The 10,078-nt window shown below is 42.8% G+C and overlaps 1 protein-coding gene across 2 annotated transcripts in view; it reads right to left on the reverse strand.

Moving 5' to 3' along the window:
• Positions 1-78: 78 nt before the first annotated feature.
• The window catches only part of LOC116398436 (serine/threonine-protein kinase MARK1-like), a 26,982-nt gene continuing 16,982 nt past the window's right edge, over positions 79-10,078 (reverse strand). The window contains exons 7-18 of one of the 2 annotated variants that reach the window (XM_031874720.1): positions 9,037-9,093; positions 8,653-8,889; positions 7,368-7,487; positions 6,596-6,695; positions 6,373-6,485; positions 6,127-6,274; positions 5,186-5,367; positions 4,884-4,975; positions 4,596-4,736; positions 4,148-4,399; positions 1,897-1,941; positions 79-1,783 (exon numbers count right to left, since the gene is read on the reverse strand). In XM_031874720.1, the coding sequence (XP_031730580.1) occupies positions 1,438-1,783; positions 1,897-1,941; positions 4,148-4,399; positions 4,596-4,736; positions 4,884-4,975; positions 5,186-5,367; positions 6,127-6,274; positions 6,373-6,485; positions 6,596-6,695; positions 7,368-7,487; positions 8,653-8,889; positions 9,037-9,093 (1,833 nt within the window). In that variant the 3' untranslated portion in view covers positions 79-1,437. Of the gene's footprint in view, positions 1,784-1,896; positions 1,942-4,147; positions 4,400-4,595; positions 4,737-4,883; positions 4,976-5,185; positions 5,368-6,081; positions 6,275-6,372; positions 6,486-6,595; positions 6,696-7,367; positions 7,488-8,652; positions 8,890-9,036; positions 9,094-10,078 lie in introns of both variants that reach the window. The other variant, XM_031874714.1, reaches the window with a different exon arrangement.

The following is a 10,078-nucleotide window of genomic DNA, read 5'->3' on the forward strand; positions in this document are numbered from 1 at the left end:
ACCAACACGTCTGCTTCACTGCTCTGGGGAAATTGACATCTTAACTTATGGATTCAGATTTGAAGAAAACAAATGATATAGATACAAACAAATAAAATCATTTTTATTTTCTCCAACAAAGTGCACGCCTCAATTCTACAAAGCAGCACATTACAATGTAATGGAATAAATACAATAAAATTCGCTGAATAAAAAAAACCCGGAAAAAAACACAAGCAAGGAGATACACAAGTACCCGCACAATCACACTGTTGGCAGGACTACATCAGACTCTTTAGAAAGGCTCCGTGAGACCAACTGCTTCTTTCAAGGTGATTGTTTGACTTTTCATTCAGTTTTTTTTGGATAAAGACATCCCGTCCTCTGCTTTCTAAAGTAAACCAATTTAAACCCTGCTTTTTTTTTAAACTGAGGACTACCAAACCAACATGAAAGAAATACAGGTGCATACTCTCATGTTCATACACATCACCCTGGAAAACTTGTGCAATTGCAGCAGGATCCCCAAATCACCTACCTACTGCTGAGACAAAATAAAGTGAACACATTTTCAGTTTCAACTGAAGTTACTACTCAAGTCTATGTGGTGCAACTTAGTGTTTTTTTCCATAGGCAAATAAAATATAACACAAAAGGCAAGGGAACACATCCCTTAATACTCCACAAAATAATTTAGTGCTCTTTAAATAAAATTAAAAACACTATTTTCATATGGTGGCTCTTAAAAAAAATGAATAAAAAAAAAAAAAAAACCTCACAGACCGAAAGGATAATGCTTTAAGAGACATCAATTATATTAGGAAAGAACTGAAATCCCATGAAAAAAAGACATTATCGACAATTAAATTCTGTACAGAACGCAAAATCAATATACAATACAGTACCTGCAGATGTTATGCATACAGTACAATTCTCTTTTTACATAGTTTTAGTATGGGCTCCAGCCTGATCTATATACTGACTTAACACAGGTGGAAAAGCGGCTATCTTAGCTTTCAGTAACTTTAATGTATATTCAGCGAGGAGAGTAGATCTTGTAGTAGGCGTTTAGAAAATGAGATTTGAAAACATTATTGCAGGATGGTCATCTTTAGTTGCATACTGCACGTGTTACATGAATGTGTGCTATGACGAGGAGCAGCGGGCTAATGAGAGAGACAGAGGGCCGGACGGAAGAAAAAAACGGGGGGTTTAGCTGTTTTTGCTATCTCTCCGTCACAGAGGGTGAACCTTGCGTTATCTCTCTGATCTACTACCCTGTACAGTACATTCATGGCCAGTATTGCACGTTACCAGCCGAGTCCACCCTGATTCTGCGAGGTGAGGACCTTCAGTGCTGAATTGTGTAATGCTGTCCTGTAAGTCAACACTAATCCAGTGACGAGAATAGACTGTAACCAGAGCTCACCAAAGACTGACTGGGACTCCAGTCTGCTGTCACAGTTTGAGCTCATTGGCAATTTTGCAGGCGATATTCTTAAAGGCGATGGACGTGCCCGATATCCTCTTGAAGCGCACGCCGTTGAGGGAAAGGCGGGGCAGCTTGCACACCTCCATCTCCCATTGGACCAGGTTGTCCTGGCGAGCGTCGCCGTGGACGCAGAAAAGCAGGAAGCGTTCACGCTGCTCGTAATCGCAGCTGTTGGCGTCGAGAACCTTTCGGATCTCCCTCATCATCTCGGCGGGCTCCATGGAGGAGGTGGTCTTCATGCTCCAGGTAAAACGAAGCGAGCGAGGTTTGGAGTCCCGACTGCCGTCCTCTTTTGTATCACCTGACACACTTCTACACCAACAGAAGAGAGGACAGAACAGAAATAGAAGTGGAGAGAGGCGTTGAAGGAGGCGGAAGTTGGTTACAGGCTTTCTATGAAATCTACGTCTCAATCAAATTCTCACCTCGGTGTTTCTGTCCTGGCACTGGCCTCTCCCTCACTAGGCACCCTGAAACAAACCAGGAATACACTGTTAGTCCCCCAACCTGTTGAACATGAGTTCACCCACCCCACCCCCAACACCACCCCCATCATCACTGGACACAGAGAGGGGTGTCAGGCATCATGCCAGGAAATAATCCACACTCCTGGGTATCAGGGTTCAGCACACAATGAGGTGACTTCTTGATGCACATACTATTGTAGCCCCCTTCACAATAACCAAAGGCATCATCCCGTCAACGCTACCTTTCCTTAATCCCCACTGATCTCTAAGGAGTGGAAAAGTGATTCTGCCATTACATGCTTTTTCGCTTAAGATCAGCATGAAGACGAGGGAGAGTGAGGAGAGGAAAGCCAGCTACTCAAGGAGCACATATCGTGGCTTAGCTTAGTAAAGGAAATGCTGGTGAGCCGTGAGGTTTGTTCTCGAGTCAGTGGACACAAGGGAAGGAAATAGACGGCATAACAAGGGTGTCAGTAGGCAAGGATGTCGTGTAGTGGGCAAATACGTAAGGGGTTAAGGTCATAGTGGGCACAGTTCTGTTTTGGTATTTTTGGACAGGGGGGAACAGGTGCAGCAAGCGTTGTGTTCTCCTACCTCCGGGTCGACCTGAAAGACAGAGTTCTATGTGGAGAGAGAAGGAGAGAAAGCTGTGAGCCTCAACCAGATGGGCAGGCGTGAAGGTGACACAAGGAGCTGCTGTATGCACGATGTGGTCCTATGCTTTGCTTGTCCTATTGACAGCAAGAGGTAACAGTGCGGAATTATGATAAGCACTCAGCATTGGGAGCAGATCAGAATGTCTTCAGGAGGCAGGGAGCTTGTGTGATGCTTTCTTTGTTTTTACTGCTGAAAAAGTACTCCTTTAATCTCTTTAGTTTGGTTTTGGGGAATTTTACTCTTGTTTTAAGGTTAATCAGCGACATACAATAAGCATGGATGGTTGTTTTTTTATGTCTCTGCGTGCACTTCAAAGCCCAGCTTTAGCAATTTAATTTATTAGCTATTCAATTTGTCCAGTACTTTGGTTTATGAATAATACCTGCAAAATGATTACCATCAGCCCCAGCTGTACTTTGTATTTTGTGCTAATTAGCAAACGTAAGCAGTGCAAACATGCTAAACTAAGATACCAGCAGTGACATTGGTATAGAGGTCTGCAGGAAGGAGTCCTAAAAGGCAAGGCAAGTTTATTTGTATCGCACATTTCAACAACAAGGCAATTCAAAGTGCTTCACATAAAACCATTAAAAGCATCAAAATGCATAAAAACCTGGATATGAGTCCATATTCCTGCACGTTCGGCTCCCTCGTCTCGAAGTCAATGGTTGTTTTACTGTGTTTTTGGTTAGAAATATGGTCTGTAGTTATCAGTATATATGAATTTTGAAGCTTTTACATATAAAAAAAAAGGGTTGCTAACAAGAGGCTAAATGAGACTACAAAATGTCATTAACACTAGAACACTGGTGCGCCTTTAGCTTTCTGGTGGTAACGTGAAATCATGTAACAGTGGAGTACAATGGTTTTACTTCTGGCGATTGCATTTCCGCTTTAAAAATCATGGCATCATAGTATCATACGCGTTTGTTTGCCACAAAGTTCATTTTCTGCAAAAAAAAAAAAAAAAAAAGGTGCAATGCTAAATTCCGGGTTGGGCTACATAAATACATGGTGCCTGCAGCACTCTATTATTTTTATACCTGCACATCAGCTTGTTAGCATGACGCGAGCATTCAGCTCAAAATGTTGTAGTGCCAAAGTGCAGCCCCACAGAGCTGCTAGCATGGCTGCAGCATGGCTTGTAAATTAATATCTTAAGAATAAGATATCAAGCCCATTAAGATTCATAATGTGGATGCATGTAAAGAGGAGGTTATTAACAATGAAAGCAGATGACATACATTAAAAATGCTATTTGCAACATGTGTGTTTAGTTGGACCAGTCATCAATGAAGAAGTCTAAATTGGCATTTCAGAACATTGCAGAATGCATAGGCACACACTCGCAGGAGTATGAATCAGACTTCAGTAGCAAAGGAACAACAATTCCTTCAAAACTGAAGCACTCATGAATGCCAGTACTTACGTCACTCGGGCATTATAAAGTAGTACACTTTTATTCCTGTGGTGTTTGTGAGAGCTGAGACCTCCCAGCCAAAGGAAATGTGAATACCTTAACTGTTAGGTGCAAGAAGAGGAAAGTACTGACCTGCGGACAAACTTTGAGGTGATCTTGCCGATGATCCCAGTGGAGGTGCCCCTGCGTTGCTGAGCGAGAGCCCCCGTATCATGGGACAACGTGGGCGAAGCTGGGGGGCCGTTGTAAGTGGCACTGCGCCGGTCTCTGAGCTGAGCTCCGTGGAAGGTGCTGCGGCTGGTGGTACCACGGGGGAAACGGTTCTTCTCTGGGGTGCTAATACTGTGTGCAGACGGAGAGGTGGACGGACCCCGCGGAGAGGAGCTGCAACATAAAAATCAAAGGAGAAATCACTACATGTGTCAAAAGATCTGCATGCTCGCTATATATGCTGTAATTTAGAAGTAAACCATATTATCAGCATCACTATCTTTGCCACAAACAGACTTCAACATAGAAAATACGCAGTCCTGACAGTCACAGTTGTTGCGGATGGACAGGTGATGATCAGGGTGCTCACCTGGCTTTCAGCTCTGTGTTGTCGTCGATGGGGGGCAGTGTGCTCTTTGAAGGATGCCCTGACGATGACATGGACTTGGCGTGACGAGGTCGTGTTGAGCTCATTGCAGTCGACGAGGTGCTCCCTGACACCTCGGTTAAACTGGGGACCAAGGATGAAGATATATGTAGTCATTGGTACAGTGGGGGTTTGTATTATGCACTATTAAATTTGAAAAAATTAATTTGACAGAGAACACGGAGAGCTAGATCTCACCCTGCATTTAACTGTTAGTGTGTCTGTGCTTACCTGCTGTCTTTGCCATTGGGAATAGCTGAATAGCGGTCAGTAGACGATCGTTCACACACGTATGTGTTTCTGCGAGTCATTGATCCATTGGTCTGTTTGTGGAAAGAGACAAAAAACATGTCAAAGCATTTCAAGCATCAGTAAAGAAGGATTGAAGAAATAGAGGAATGATTAGGCAAAGACCTTTTTACTTTTGTTTACAAAAATGTGTACATTATAGACCCCCCTGCACCTATTTGTTTATGAGCATGTGATGTTTGTGGATGGACATGTGTGAGCAATTGTTTCCTCCTCTTCCTCACCCCCACAGCACTTGTAGTTTTCTTCCTCTCCTGCACCCCAAGTGGTGAGGCGGGAACGTCTCCTTTCGACGTGTTGAGCTCCAGCCGGCGCGCTCCGTCCCACTCCTCCCTGTGGTCGCTTTCCACACTCAAGGCCTGGCCACGCTTCGTGTACGATACCGCCGGGGGCACAGACGGACCAACTAGGAGACACACACATATGAGAACAAACTTATAAACTCTCGAAACGAACATATCACTATTACGGCTCCAATAGCAGGAATTATCAGACAAACAAACAAGGACAGTGCCTTCGTTACAATAGCGTCAAGCAAAGCCACTCAAAGCCAAGATTTAGACATCATCTAGTCTATGAAATATAAATCTGCACCAAACACTTTGTTTATTAAGTCATACAGCTACAGAAGCCAAGGTGAGCATGTGCAAAGCAAAGCTGTTCCCTCCTCATGCTTTGAGGCGCTGTTCCTCGGGGAGCTGCAGGAAGGCAGCCAGCCAGCAGATGGAGCCAGACACAATGGCCCCACATGACATAGGAGGAAGCTGCTAAACAACCAGTGCAGCGTTGAGGTTGAGTCACTGATTTGAACATTTGGATGGACTGATTTTTGAAAATAAACATGAAGCCAACAAACCACTTAGTCTAGGTTTGATGTACACCTTGTTTTTCACTGTAACAGTTGAAATGTGCTGTATTTATCTCTTCAACTTTTCTTAAGCTCAATCAGCTTTTTTCAGCTGTTGAGGAGCCTCATTGGAGCTGGTAGAGCTAGTGCCTTGCTAACTGGCACATCAGCAGGGTGATCACAGGCCAATCCTCAGTGACTAAGAGCAACTTCCCCCAACACAGCACGCAGCCAGCAGCACTCTCAGAGCTGGGAAGATTGAGGTTACTTTACTTGGCTTCTCTACGACACCACCACCACCACCCTCATCATCCCCACCATGATCGCTGTAGCGGCGCTGCTTCTGATTGGCCGAGATGCTGCGTGTGACCTTGGGATGAGCAGGAGAAACGCTGTTGTTGATGTCACTGGTCGGCCGCTGTCGCTGACCCAGGACGCTATTAGTGAGCGGTTCGCTCCCCTCGAACTAAAACATAGAGACATAGGATGAGGGGTGTGGTCACATGACTTGATGCATTAACCACTGGGGATGATGTCAAGATGATGCAAGTCATACAAACCGACCTCTGGAGCTTTTCTGCCCAGCAGCAAGTAGGTGGCCATGACTTCATCGTACTTCTGGCCCTGTAGAGACTCTGTGATCTCATCTTTAGGGAAGCCCATCGTCACCATGAGCTCTGATGGCGGATAGAAGTCAAAATGAATCCCAGAGTCAGTAAACTGGACATGACATGAAGAGTGACATCAACACACACTCACACACACACACACATGCTTTCAAACACACCTATTCTGGTTGAATCACTGAAGTCCGCCTCTGGCTCGATGTGAGGTTTTAGCTCCTCCTCCTCGTGACCCACATTCATCCAATGGTCTTTCATTATTTGCTAACAAAGAAACAAGACAATTAGAGCTCATGTATGTCCAGTACAATGACTTCAACTGCAGTTTTAGATAATTAATCATGACTCACGCCTGTTAATTACACAACATGACAGCTAAGTGCAAGGCAAATGGCACAAGAGAAATGAATGACTTCTTTATGAAATCAGCTGGGGCTGAACAACAGCGTGATCAATTGTTATTATTGTTGGAGAAATCTTTACTATTGAACGTCAGCCTGGTTCTGGGTGCAGGGGTGGTGTTGACTCTGGACAGACGGAGTGTGAATTGAACTGAAAACTGTATGTTGTTTGCAAAGAAGAAAACAAGCTACAACTGTCCCTGATTACGTGGATGCACTAAAAGACGGATTCTGTTGAATTAATTAAGTTTTATCTCTTACGATGCTTTGACTTTATTATTTGTGAACGCTTCCATCAAAGAATTATGTAAGACCACTCTTTGATCTCAGATGAATAATGATTCCAAATTTCCATCTGACAGACTGTAAAGGGAAATGTTCTGTTGGTTGATAATTAACAACAGCAGCAATTATGTGCTTCCAGATGCTTCGTGTTTCCAAACCATTAGGACTGTATGTTTGGCTGCTGCGCAACACACTTTTGAATGGAGAGCAAATGACTGTGAAGACGCAACAATGCAAACGGCGGTAATACCTCCAAACTGCCTCGTTTGACAGGGTTGAGCACGAGTAGTTTCTTCAGCAGGTTTTCACAGTCTGTGGACATGTAGAAAGGAATACGGTACTTTCCCCGCAGGACCCTCTCCCTCAGCTCCTGAACACCAAGCCACAGACAGACAGACATGAAACCGCATGAGTAATCACGTTTACTGTCCATGCGAATTCAGATTCTAACAAAATTATTCATATATTTTCATTAATAAAAAATGTCTCAGAGAGGCATTTGTTAATATTACTTTTACTATTGAGACTTTCAATTGCAACAGAGGCAGCTTTGTCCTTTCATCTCTGTTCTGGAGGACATATCAACTGTCTCAGCATGAATTTCTTTTGGAAAATCAAGTAAAAATGATCTTATTTCAGCTTCTTAAAAGTGAAAATGTTCTTGTTTCTTTCCTCCTCTATGACATTTACTGAATATCTTTGAGTTGTAGACAAAACAAGACATTTAAGGACATCATCTCGGGCTTTTGGAAACACCTTTTTCCAATTTTTTCTTATTTCTCAGCATAAACAATAATCAATTATGGAGAAAGTAATAGACAGATTCATTGACATGGTAAACGATCGTCAGTTCCAGCCCTTTTCAAACAAGCTACGTTGTTTGTCATCTGAATATGTCTAAAAGCAAAAGTGTTTATACCTTTTCTGACCAAAAAAAAGTAAAAAGTCTGCCATCATAGAGCAGGACGGAAATGCTGCACACTTTCAGACAATCAAAGGGCTTTGTGGTGTTGCACACGCAGTTGTGTGAAATTCAAAACCAGCCTACATTCACAATCCTGCACAGTCGCATCATAAAGTGGTCATGATTGTCAGGTTGTCGTAAAGGTCTCCGGTACAATCATTTAGTCTTCTGTTTTAAGAATAAACTCTTCAATTAACCCCCATAAAAGGTCTCCGAAAAAAGTCAGAACGTGATTTAAATCGCACCAAAACAGGAAACGCATGCAAGTCATGCAGGGTTAAATAGAGGTGAATGAAAGACGGAGCGAAATTTGAATGCATAATGTGACCATACCTTTAGACGACTTGACAACTACTTCATTTGAAGCATACTGAGCGCTTTATCAATATGTGTTTGCCAGAGGTGAAAAGCAGCGATGTGTTAACTGCTTAAATTGTAGAAACAAGTTTGGCTGATCAGAAGGAACAGTATCAAACAAAAACAACATTGTAAGAGCTTTGTAAAGCAACATATTCTTCTGTCCACATAAACACAGACAGCGATGCATCCCAGAACCAGAACGAGTGCACACCTTTAGATTCTGTCCGTCGAATGGCAGTGATCCGCTGACCAGAGTGTAGAGGATGACCCCGAGGCTCCACACATCCACTTCTGGTCCATCGTACTTCTTTCCCTGGAAGAGCTCTGGAGCGGCGTACGGCGGGGAGCCACAGAAAGTGTCCAGCTTGCTTCCCACAGTGAACTCATTACTGAAGCCAAAGTCGGCTATCTTGATGTTCATATCTGCGTCTAACAACAGGTTCTCCGCCTGAGGTGGGACGAGATGAAGCAAATCATCATGTGGATTGTTAGCATATCAGAGATGACAGAACATGATTGATTATAGATGGTTTTCCCAAGATATACATGCCGGATATGGATACCACTCAGGAGAAATCAGACATCAGATCCTCACCTTTAGATCCCTGTGTACTATCCTCCTCTGGTGACAATACTGCACTGCAGACACAATCTGCAATACAAACACACACACGTCATAGGACACCACGGGTATATCAAATATTAAGGAAGAAAACTATTGCAGCACTTTTCAAAACTAAAAGAAATTCAATTTACTGTCACATATGAGAAAGAAAAGTAGCAAGACCCGAGAAACCCGAGAGTATTTGGCTTTTTTGCGTGAAAAGTAACTGAAACTAATAATCCATTATCAAAACAATTGCAGATGAATTTTCTGACAATAGACTAATTGTTGAAGCTCTGCAACAAAATGTAAAAAAGTATGAATTGTTGTCATGGCTTATCTGAAATTGTGGGGAAATAAACAAACAAGAGTGCTTTCATGCTAGCAAGACTTTTTGTTAGCAACATTGTTTCAGCACCAAAATTACATTTAAATCATCATTTTTTCACAGGTAAGCAAATCAAAATAGATCATCCTCATCAAGCAAACCCCTTCATCAAAGCTGAAGTAAATTAATTATTCAGATTCACTGTCAACAGCAGGAGAATTTTGATTATTTCCTCGACGACCAAAAGCTCATATTGCATCATGCTAAAGGAAATCTTGCAAAAATCCTCAACATTGTTAATGGCTAATAAGAATGTGATTGGTTTAGAAAAGGAGAGGAGGGAAAACTCTTTCTACTGCTTCCAAAACAGGATATGTTTGAGGCTTTTGAATCTTTATCCAAGGTCTAGGAACTGTATTTCTCAGGCAAGCAAATCTTGTGATTTCTCAGGCCCAAATGTCCCTTTAATCATGCTACACACAGTAAGCAGTTGCTATGACAGCTGACAGTTGTAATTTCACCAACATATGCCCGAATAGCATCAATCAAATAAAAAAACACACTGTTCTCTGACAGATGCCGCCCACCTGCCAGCTCTCAGCCGCACACACACACAAACACTTTACCTTTCTGAATGTTGATCTATCTGTACTGTGAGACACACACACACACACACACACACACACACACACACACACACACACA

This window comes from Anarrhichthys ocellatus, unplaced genomic scaffold (genome assembly GCF_004355925.1).
Source record: "Anarrhichthys ocellatus isolate YVR2014 unplaced genomic scaffold, GSC_Weel_1.0 scaffold3, whole genome shotgun sequence".
NCBI classification, from domain to species: Eukaryota; Metazoa; Chordata; class Actinopteri; order Perciformes; family Anarhichadidae; genus Anarrhichthys; species Anarrhichthys ocellatus.